Source organism: Nesoenas mayeri (genome assembly GCF_963082525.1).
Source record: "Nesoenas mayeri genome assembly, chromosome: 2".
Lineage (NCBI taxonomy): Eukaryota > Metazoa > Chordata > Aves > Columbiformes > Columbidae > Nesoenas > Nesoenas mayeri.
Window position 1 is genome coordinate 34,486,982 of NC_137543.1, and position 12,126 is coordinate 34,499,107.

Here is a 12,126-nt window from a genome sequence, read left to right on the forward strand (position 1 = left end):
CTGATTCTGTCAGCTATGGTTCATGTTGATTCTTGAAAAATAAATGAATATACATGCATGTGTATATGTATAAAGTGTTGAGAATGCATCAGGAGAAGCCCCCTCTGCCAGCTCATATTGCTGTATGTTCATTATAAAAGGATTTTGTAATTTTCTAACTGATGTGGACATGCTGTACTTCAAGGGGTAAAATGTTAAGCTTATGGGATGTTTCAAAAAGACGGACCCAATTTCAGAGATATAGTTATTTCAAATTGGTTCCATCTTTTTGAAACATCCTTTATTTGGTCTTTCATTTTCCTAAAGAGTGGCTTTCTAAATATCAAATGTGGAAATTACTGTCCTTTGAATGGAATATTTGCTAATACTAATATGCTTGGGGGTATGTGTGTATTTTGGAGGTTTTATGTTTGATATTTTCTCCCTTTTTTCCTGGGTCATTACTGAACAAAACCACAGAGTTATTCCTGTATTTCCACTGCATGTTCCTGCCTTTGCCAGGAATTGTTTCTGCTTACAGCACCTTGCTAATTTGGACTTAGAATGTTTATAGGTTTTCTATAAATGCTCTTCTTTTATTTTAAAGATGACACATGTTGATGCCACCATTTTGTGATCCTCGTAGCAGAAGATAGTCCTACTGAGAAAATGAGCACTTTGATCATTCAGTCTTTGAACTTTAACCTTTGACTGGAAGTGACCTATAGGCAATGAAGACTACTTCCTTTGACTGCATTTTTACTCCTGTGCATTCTGGGCGCATGTTGATCGCTGGTTCAGTCCATGCAACTGACATGCTTTTATTAGTCATACAGTATTAATGCAGGTGTCCAGAAATGTCAGAATAATTCCATTATTTTTATTTTAAGCTTTTGGAAGAATTCCAGGTCTTCATATCTTGTGCAATAACACTGAGCTCCTTGACGGTTTTGGTGCAGCCATTGCCGGCAATGGACATTGTACCAGGGAAGGTTTTGCTCCTGCCACAAAAAAAAAAAAACCAACAAGATTGATGCATGACAGAGCTTGTGAAAGTTTCAGACATGTTTGGATTGTAAGCAAGGGATCTACCATTACCTTAAAAGCCACCCCATTCTTTTGTATTTGGATTCTATGCACTGTGATCACAAAACTAGCAGCATGAGTTAACATGCGTAGCTGAAGGTCTGTAATAAGATCATTGCATATTTATGAAATTGTTTATCTGCTGTCAAATTGTTTTGACATGGAAGGTTTTTCAAGTGACATTGGCAGAGAGGTACAATGTTATCCCTATGGTGAAATAAAACTACTTTTTGTATATAGTTTATTCATATCTCTGAAGCAAAGGTATGAGTGATTTAATCAAGAATTTATTTTGGAGATAGAAGAGGATGGCAGTGATGTAACTGAACTTGCTGCAGTCCATAACTGGGCTTGTAATTTGTACTTTAGAGCTTTTTCCAAATAGATTGCACACTGTTATTTCCTGCTAGCCATCAGCATGAGCCCTACTGCCTACACCAATATTTCATTTATTTATGTATTTGAAAGCAATTCATATAACATTTTTTGTTTGCATTCATTGTTTTTCTTGTTGTATGTCATGTTTGAATGTTACAAAACAATATTTTGATTGAAAAGCTTTGTCAGAAGATATTTTCATGTAAATTATTTCTTTATCTTGTAAACATCGTCTTGTCTTTTAATCTGTACTATAAAAAGAAAAAAAATACATTTTTGACAGAGGCTTAATGTTTTGACAAAAAAGTGTGGACCTTCTTATTTAAGCTTAGACTAAAGTATATTTTCTTAACTTGCTTGTCCCATGCAGCCATACCAGGTTTGTTTATTTGTTTGGTTTTTTTTCCTAGGCTTTTACTTCACAAAAAAAGGGGAAAAAGCCTAAAATCAGATTGACATTTTTCTATGGAGCAACATTTATTGAAATGATAGTTGTTCTCACCACTCTGTAATATTTTGATACTGCAATTAGGTTGTCTTTTTAGGAAGCACTTTTATAAACTTAATACCTTTACACATATGCAAAATTTCTATGATTTTTTTTACTGTTGCCTTATTGTTGCACTCAAAAAAACAACAACAAAAAAATTCAAGTGGTTAATGCATGAATGTCAAAATCGAATAACTACTTGATATAAAAACAAACAAAAGAAAAAAATTAAAAAAAAAACCAACCCAAAACAACCCAGAATGACTAACCATAAAAACAGAAAATTGGCTGAAAATACTGATGATTTTTTTTTCTTACTGCTGTATGATAACTGACGAGTTTTATAGCCTTGTACATACTTCTCTGTTACCTAATGTTTAAAACATTTTTAAAAAGTGAGATGCTAACTCAGGGTGGACAGAGTTCAGATGGATTTGCTTCAGAGAAGTATTTTGTACAGCAACTGAATTATGGATATTGCCAGTGAAGTGAGGCTACAATATACTTCAGGAACTGCTGTTTTTTCTACTGTATTGAAAAAATCTCTTGGCCTTTAAAACTCAATGGTAAAAATCTAGCTTTGGATATAAATTTGATGTGTGTATTATACTTTCACAATAAGCCTTTAAAACATAGAGTTAAGTTTCTTTTAAGAGCCAAAAATAATTTTAAGCAAATGAAATAGTTCTGCTTCTAACTGTTGGTTTAGCAAAATGTTGTTGTGAGTTAATCAAACTGGTTATTTTTGGATATGGTGCACATGAAACAGCAGTAGTCTGATTCTTAATCTGTATATTCATGTCAACTGCTCTGTATTGATTGAAAGGATTGACACATTTTGAGAAATTCATGTGTGAATGGTTCACGTAACGGATTCTATAAAATAGTCCACAGGAAAGAGACCTTTTTGTGCCACAAGGCAATGTCTCTGAAGAAACAGTTCAAGTACATCTTCTCAGATTCATGTAGCTTTTCATACAGTGGCTTGCCATACTACAGTACATGGTTTCAGAGAAGCTTTATGACATACTGTATATATTTGTTGAAGATGTGCATTGTAGTGGAAAGCATTATATGTTTTATTGACCTGTGCTGTCACATGGACTACAGTAAATATAAATAACCAAATCTATGCTGCTCTGTAATACTCTCCCTGCCCCCCAATATACTTACTTCAAAAAAGGCAAGGTAGATTAGAAGAGAATGTACCTCAGGTCTTTTAGTTTACAGTAGAAATGCCTCCATTGGTTCTCTTGTAGATCTGTGGTTAAGTTCACCTATATACAGAGGGCCAAGACAAAGCCTATATACCACTCAGGCCCTCAAAATAATGCAACTATTCTGACAATGCTACGGTGCCCTGAAATAAGGCTTGAATTAGATGAAGGTGGTGCCATCCTTTCCATAGGGTTGACCCTGTGTATGTAACTTTTCTTTCACTTGGAATTTCTCACGTGAAATGATTACCGAATTGGCTTGATATGATCTTACTTTTATTTTGTGTCAATGTTCATGTTGTTAAACACTTTGTTTTGTGTTTAGTGTCTTTATACTATAACACAATAAATTCTTGTTTTAAAATAGATTACTACCCTTGAATGGAAATACGTGTGGACCTTTTCATGGTGGATTGCAGAGGCGTTGTTCCTTACATTCAACTACTCTTGAGACAAAGCTGTTAGTAATTCCAAAATGCTGTGATGGATATCAGGGGAGAAATTTGGATAATACTGAGGTGTTCCCTCTTTTCTGCAGAAGGTGTCTGTTGCAAGAGCTGAGGTTTCTTAAATATATATATATATTTAACATGCAGTGCTTTTATTTGTCATAGATGATCAAATAGCCTCTTATCACAGTTCCTTGCTGTTCGACAAACATTTCAAATACTGAATGAGGAGTTTGAGATTCTTCTTTGCTTGCGGTTGTGGGCAGAGAGTTTCTTTTACTTTGATAGCATATGTGAGGATTGTTAAATGAAAATTATGCTGCCTCATATCAATAATTGCTTTTAGTTTTGTACAGTTTTTTTTATTCAAGAGATGATGGCTTCTGTTTCAGAAAAAGTAAGGTACTTTCTTGATAACTAAAAAGCCTATTTTTGTGAAAAATTCATGTATCTTGTGAATACTGTTCTGGATGTTTGACTTTTAGTTATTACTTAATTTGAAAGTCTGACAAAATATAGGTTACATCTAAGGTTTTAAAGGTATGGTCTAAGGACACCATAAATTTCCAATGTCAGTAATTAAATCTTAAAAACAGATTAGACAAATGTCTGTCAGGAAAACTTTAATATAATTGATAAGATGACTTTCTGGTACTGTTCTTGATGATTTTTTTTTTTGGCATATGTAAATATTTACTAAAATAAATGATGTTTTAAGAACAAAGGCGGGGGGGAAACCACCTGTGGCATTCATGTTTCTTAGAACGTGTCCTGTTAATATTAAAAGCTTTGTGATAGTGCAGCTATATAATTTCCAACTTTGTTGAGGGGAAGCCAGTATAGGTTTTGCCTTGTCTGAAGAAGCAATTCAGCATTATGTTGTGCTTACACAATCACAAATCCTGATTATTCCAAAAAAAAAAGTAGCATTGAATGAACTCTCTTTTAAAACCAGTTGCTTTTGATCCAAGTCACTTGGTCCAGTTTGGATTTACTCTCATAAGCTGAGGGACCTGAAAAGTTGAGTGTTGAACTGGCTGAGGGCAATTAAGCTGCCTCAGTGATGTTCCATCTTCAGCTGAAGCTGCACAGCAGGGTGGGGAGAGAGACCTGGGATTTGGTTTGTGTGCAGGTACTTATTGGCCTGTTGTTTTCAGAACTTCCACAAACTTTCCAATCCATCAGGCTTTCAAGTACCTTAATAAAATTAGAAGAGTAGAAATATATAATGAGTCGTCTTTTATTATACTAAAATATAATTCAGAAATACTTTACTGATAATAGCAATGCAGGATATTATGTTGACTTGCCATATTTTTTTTGGTCCAGATTTTAAGTATTTTTTAAAGTAGTGTTAGAGGAGTTTCGAGCAGTTGATTCAACTTAAGACATTATTTCTGGAGCTACTTGAAATGAGGCATTTTTTACGTTACAAAATGACCATTTTCAATTAATTCGTAGTTCCAAAGTAATTGCTGTCATGAAGTGGTTTCCTTAAAAATTCTGTGGGATTCATTCAGATGATTATTTTGTATTTAGAAACCAAAATGCATTGGTAATGCAGTGTATAATATTGGTGTAGAGATGAGATTTATAAGCCTCTGTCCACAGTCTTTAGTATAATACTCCATAGGAGCTCTTAAGGTGTGCGTCAGTGACAGTAGGTTAGATTTTATTTAACCCCTTCAGTTTGCGAATGTGCTATCTGCAAGTGTAACTTTGTCTTTTGAAGTGTCATTTTCCTCCTGACTTCTGCTGGGTAAAAATCTGCTTACAAGAAACTCTGCTTTTCTGGAATAGGAATCCACTGAAGCGCTGGAAACCACAATGATAGCCTCAAAGAAAGATGTTACAATCTGAAATCCTGTAATGCTGACCACAGGTGCTTCGCTCATGGTGGTCTCCATAATAAGACCTTAAAACTTCTGTCTATTCTTCAGCAGATGGGAACTTGTTCTTTTGGAGCCCTTTGGAGTGCTTTCTGCCAATTAGGTCAGGGTTAAATCTGTTCAGATGAACATTAATATTAATACTGTATGGATGGTACTAATGCAGTTCTGTGGAGTGTCTTATCTTTACAGATAAAATCAAGCAGAGCTCCTGCTACTCAATGTCTTCTCTTAGTTTACTACGAACCGAAAAGGAGGTATTTGTACTGCTCCTCTTCCTTTCCAGCCTCAAGATTCACATTCCTACCTTGCATATTGGCTTTACTGTCTGAGTCTGCACTGAGCTGATTTAACATGTTAAAGCAGTAGGAAGCTGCCTTAAAAAGTGAAAATCTCAATTAGCAATTTGAATCAGCTTGCTGCATAATCAGGAGTTTGAGAGCTATTGCAAGAAATGGAAAGGATTGTGCAGCTGGGGTTTGGGAGGTGATGGCTGAAACCTGATTCATGTATTTAGACTTTTCTGTATAATGTAAAGTGGTAGAAACCTCATTTTATGCAGAAGCTCAGTTATGTGCTATAAGAAGCCTGAGAGCTGGAGGTCTGGGCTACCTATGACAGTCTGTGGCAGGTGATTCTCCTGTCTGTTGCAACTATGTTCTAGTAAAAAATATGAAGTTGTTCCAAAGTCTTTGGGTGTTACCTCTCAATTCAGATGCCTTGAATTTCTGTGCCAAGGATTTTTCTTGTTGGCTTTTTGGTGGTTTTTCGTTGGTTATTTTTTTGGGTATATTTGATTTTTGTTTTTTTTGGAATAGCAATTCTTCTATCATCGCTCCATGTGGATATTTTTGGTTAAGTTTGTATCAGGCCTCCATTGTCAAACCTTAATAGAATATAGAGTTATAGATTCAGTGAAGCTGCTTAGAAAATGCCCAGTTGTTTCCAAAAGGAAGGCAATCACCATGTTACAAATCAAATGTTCTTGAGATTAAACAGGAAGTCAAATGTGCTACAGTCATCTTCTAATATAGAAACCACTTGAGATAGTAGCTTTGGGTACAGATCTCATTTGTCTGTTGTATGCTTAAAGAACAGGACTCTTGCACTGTGGTAGGAGTTCTTTGTCTCACCCCTTCATCTGAAGGTCTTGCTCAGAAGATGGATGAAATCTGATGTCTTTGATCTTCATTCATTATTTGTACTGTGTCAGTGAAGAGTGTGTGACAGCTGTCATTCTGGCTGGTGATGAAGGGTGAATAGTTTGACAATCTCTCTTTAAACTATCCATATGCCTACAGGAAACACTGGTATCTGTATTTCACATGCACAAAATAAAGTTCAGCTTTATTTATTTGGTGCAGACAATTTATTGAAGATTAGTACTCTGAAAGTAGCAATATAGGAAGTGTACATCACTAAGTAAACACGTCACAAAGACTGATAAAACACCCAATCTCCAGATGATTTAGAGTATATCAAGCCTGAAGTCTTGATTTGTGTAAGGATTTAAGTTTCTGGGGCAAAAAGAAATTGAGAGTATTACCTCTCACTAACATGTTTTATATCACATTGAGCTTTGGGCTATAACTCTCTTTTAACATCTTGTGTATCTGTGCATTATCATATGCCCCAAGCAGTAATTTCTGTCTTCAGCATCGTGCTGGAGTACCAGGTGACTTAACAAGTTTCATTAAACAAGTAGTAGTCCAGACAGTCCTGTGTTGGGAACAGTCTTCCAAATGCTCCTGCAAACTGTGTTGACTGACACAATGAGGATGCCATATGGAGATAAGCTGTGCTCACAGAGCAGGATGGGACACAGAACCACCAGTTCTTGAAGCTTAAGTTTGACAGATTTCTGAAGATTCTTAAAGAATTGGTGGCTTGTGGCACCATGTTTGTTTTTTATAAGAGTACATCAGTAATTACACCAAGCTGTGATTCTTACATTTTGAAGTTCTTTAGAAATGAAAGAGAGCTAATGCAAGGCAACTATGGTCATGATGCAACTGAAGGATCAAGGTCCTTTATGAAAACCAAGATCAGAGTGTGTTGCCATATACTTTACTAAGAAAAACCACTGATCCAATCAAACTTCACAGCTCAGAGGATGAATGGCCCTCTCTATTAACTGAGGTAGTAGGTATTTTTTTGACTTTGCAGTAATTTTCCCAGAAATCCTAGTAAACTCTGAGCCAAGTAGACTTACTTCATACTGTACCTGACAAGAGATTCTGAACCCTTGAAGGTGAAAAATAAACCTGGTATAGTACTTTGTTATGCGTTTTTGTAATTCTGAAAGTTCCTTCTGTCAGCTTTCTTCCTTTCTTTAGTCTGTAGGAATAGACTAAATAATATCTGGATATTACTGATGTCTTCCTGGTATCTCAGGTACTACTAGGGAATGCTATACAGAAAAGCTTGTGGTTCTTTTCCATAAAAACTTCTACGAATAGTTAGTCATCTAAATATGTCATCTATGCTTTCCCCATCAGCTACTTGGTAGTACTGTGGGTTTTGGGTTTTGTTGTTGTTTTTGTTTTTTTTTAAACTGATTGCTGTGCAACTCTTTTTGAAAGTGAACATGATAAAGATTTACCATTTGGATATTGATCTGAATTGTCATTTCATCCAGAAGGCAAGTTTCCTTACATTAGTGACTGTATCATGCAATATAGTAGGGCTTAGATCTTCCTGAATGATTTCTGAAATGTAAGTAGTCCAAACCTTGTATCCAGTATTGGGCGCTCCATTCTGGAGCATCCCTGCACCTCATGTTTAACCTCTCAGGGTTCTTTTTGGAGTAAATCAAAGATCTAATTGAAAAACTCATGTTGATCTTTGCATAAGCCAGTTCCATACTGTTTAGTGGCAAGATGTCTTTCTGTATGTTTCATGGCAGCTATGATGCACCTTGCTTGGTTTTCATTAAAGGGTCCTGTCACTGTTAGGAGTTTGTCGTGAGATAAAGCATTTATTTAATTCTTTCTTATATTCGCCAAGTACTATTGCAGGATTTGGCCTCTGGAAAGGAGACCTGCTACATGGTCTGCACCAGAATGCTGCTGCTTTCTGTCAGAGAGCTTTACTTGTTGGTTTTTGTTTCCACAGTACTTTTATGTGTTGGTACAAACTAAAGATGGTTAATAAATTTTGCATAGGCTGTGCATTAACCTGGGTTGATTTTAGTATACATCCATCTTGATATGTATGTTATATTTTACCTTCATATAGTATCAATGATGTTATTAATTATAGCTTTTCATTTAGAAGTCCAGGTTTCCATCAATTTCTACATTTTTGTTGTTTGCTTTCTTAGAAGATGATGGATTAAAATATGGAGAAAAGATAGTGAGAACGTGGTAACTTGTGTCTTGAAGTAGAAGCATACAGGCTGCCTCCTTCCAAATTTTCATTTTATTATCTAAGGTGTTTTATTCTGTTTTATTTTTTTATTTTATCAAATGTGTATATAAAACAATAACATATTGAGTTCCATAGTGAACGGTGGGTGTAGGGAGGAAACGGATCTGAAAATCGTGGAGTGGTTTTATCTATTTGTGAAGACATGCTGCCTGGTAGAGTGCTTATGTTTTGTCTTAATATAGCATTGAAGGATCAAAACATTTCCAGACATGAGGAAGTTTCAGTAACTTCTGTGAAGGCATGTGGGCATGGCACTTGTTTAAACTTTCAGAGAAATTGAAAAATGTACATTATCTGTCATAGACATTCCTTTAAGCATTTTTAATTGCTATTCAGGTAGTAGATTGGTACTATTATCTTGTTAAATGAATACTGAACTTCTCAAATTATGTGGGGATTTGCTCTCACTTAAATTGTCAAATACAGCAGTGTTCACTCATCACAATTGTTGGGTGGGTGAGAAAGGTCTGGCTCAGTTAGTTGCTATACAGCAGCATTTTAGCAGAAACATCCACTTAGTGCATTTATGTCAATTCTCAAAATATTCTAGAACTTCTATAAGCCCTAAACTCCCATTGCCCTGGCAGAGCTAGCATGGAATTGCAAAACGATGAATTAGTGACAGTGCAGGATAAGATTTTTTAAATAATTAATGGGAGAATGTTGTGCTGACTGGTCATTTAAAAAAAAAAAAAAAGTTTGAACTGCTGCAAAATTTACTGTCAGGTGTATTACTTTATATAGCAATAGAATTTAGTCCAGCTGTTTTTTTCTGGATTCCACACATGACAATTTGTGCTTCATTACTCCCAATAACTTATAATTTTATTAGCAGTCCCCAGAAAATTTTACTAAGGTTTGGAGAATTAATTTTGACAGGGTTGTCACATGCTCTGAAGCCAAACAGCTTTAATCAACTTAATCTAACATAAATATGATTAATTTCTCTTTCAAAATACTTTGTTATATTAATACTATTAATTGACTGTTGTAACTGGAAAAGGTTACAATGGTAGTGGCTATAACATACATAATATACAGGAAACTTCTTGCATGGTAAGCTCATGTAGAAATGGCTATGTTGTATGTGAAACCAAGTAGTTAAATTGCATTTGGTCTAGGTGTAGATGTGTAGATTCTGTTTTTTCAGCTGACGTACCTTCTGTTTACCCTGCAGCACTTCACATGTTTTGAAGCTGTGTGTTGCTGCTGCTCCCAAAAGTAGCCCACATGTAGTCCTGAGAGCCGTCACTTAAAAACATGGGCAAACTGCGACTGCAGCGAGTGTACGCTGGCAGGAGAGAGTGTGAATGGAAAACTGGAGGCATCAGTAATCCTCTAAAAACAAACATCAGTTCGAGTGACAATGCTACCCATTGTCCTTGTTTTTAGTGTTCCCATTCATGAGATTCTATCCTTATGAGCATATGTAGCCAATGATTTAGTGTCGTTCCTATTGAATATGATAAGCCCTTTATGTCATTATCCATTCATGTTTACAATACTGGTAACTTCTGAAGCCTGCTTTTTTCGGAGGGGGAACAAAAAAGCCTTTTCCTGTATGAAGAGTCTGCATAATGCTGTGTACAGATAATTTCTGTATTTTTCTGCTTACTGTTTGACTCTATATACAACTGAGATAGTCCTTGTTCCAAGAGAATAATAATTTAAAAACTTACTAATTTAATACATATTTACCTTACTGTATAATTTCATAGTCATGCCTGTAATGCCAGTAATTTTATTGCTATGAAATGGTAGAAGTTCAAGTCCTTTTCAACTTATTGCAGAGTTTTTCCACTGTTCTGCAATAAAAGGAGTGTTTTATGAGGGTTAGGCTTTGTTTGCCTTAAATATCCCAGTGAGATGTGGAATATAAGATTGTTAGTGAAGGATGAAACACATTTTGTAGCTGTATAACTTAGATAGCTGGGTGGAAAAGCAAACTAACTATGCAGGATGAAAAGCACCTTTCTGCTGATTTAATTCTCTCCAGACCAGTTGTTTCCTTTTACAACTACTTAACTATATCAGGTAAATTTAATGCCAGTACAAGAATGTGTTTGGCAATGAGTGAGATATTTAATTTTCATGTCCACTGCTGGCTCTATCTTCAAGATTTAAAAGTTGTGATTCCTGATTTCTCTGAACTAGTCCATTACAGTCTGCTACTGGAAAAGCTGTTGATAGGTATGTTTAGGTAAAACTTCTTACCAGCCCAACTGTGTCAATACAAGTACTTAGTATTGACACTGATGTGCAGACAGACAGACAGGCTCTGTGACTGGCGTAGCTCTGGTTGTATTTGGTGTGTGCTGCTCTAATCTGTGCCTGCAGTGAGAGGCACTCATTGGAATCCACAGCACTTCACAATGGGTGTGATGCTCTCGTGCAACACTGTCCATGAAAATAGCATCAGGTCTGGACTTGTTTGGAGGCTGCTTTGTGTAGTCAGAATGCTATCAGTAAAGCACCACCTCCCTACACACCCCACAAAAAAAAAACCCAAACAACCAACCAGCCACCAAACAAACCCCAAACAAAAACAAAAAACCCAAAACAAACAAGAACAACCCCCCCCCAAATAACAAACAAACCCCAAAACAAACAAAGCAGCAACCAAACCAACACAACCACAAACAAAAAGCCCAGAACAAACAAAAAACACAAGCAAAACCCACAAACAACAAAAACAAACCAAACAGGCTTGTAAATGGGAGTTTAATCTTATACAATCTGTTGCATCTTTGGCCTGTAATTACACTTTGGCTTTCTCATATGTCCCTCTTGAGCAAAGCCATTGTATTCTCACGAAGTCCCAAAGCCCAGTGACGCAGAAGTGGACCGATCCTGAATGTCTGTGCTTTGTGATGGAAAACAGATACACCATGATCTTCAGGTTAGTAGTTCTGGTGGTATTCTAATTTATCAAACTGTAGTGATATTTGTCTTCATTGCCTCTGGTTATGAGGTTTGAAGCCCTATTGACCGGAATTATCTGGGTTTTCTTCTAAAATTTGGTGATCTGTGTTTTACAGGAGTAATCCAAACCTAGGTTTTTCTAAATTAAGAAAACACGTAGGGAACATCAGAAGTTTCCTGCTTTCAACAGAGATCATGAATTTGTGTGTGTTAACTAAGCGTGCATATACACACACAAGTTTATACAGTTACCATGCATATGAACTAGATAGGCATAAATATGCATA

The 12,126-nt window shown here is 35.9% G+C and overlaps 1 protein-coding gene across 1 annotated transcript in view; it reads left to right on the plus strand.

The window, feature by feature from the left end:
- The window catches only part of UBE2W (ubiquitin conjugating enzyme E2 W), a 35,418-nt gene extending 31,829 nt beyond the window's left edge, over positions 1–3,589 (plus strand). The window contains exon 6 of the mRNA XM_080339955.1: positions 587–3,589. Coding sequence (XP_080196081.1) covers positions 587–600 — 14 coding nt within the window. The 3' untranslated portion in view covers positions 601–3,589. The remainder of the gene's footprint in view (positions 1–586) is intronic.
- The last annotated feature ends 8,537 nt before the right edge of the window (positions 3,590–12,126 follow it).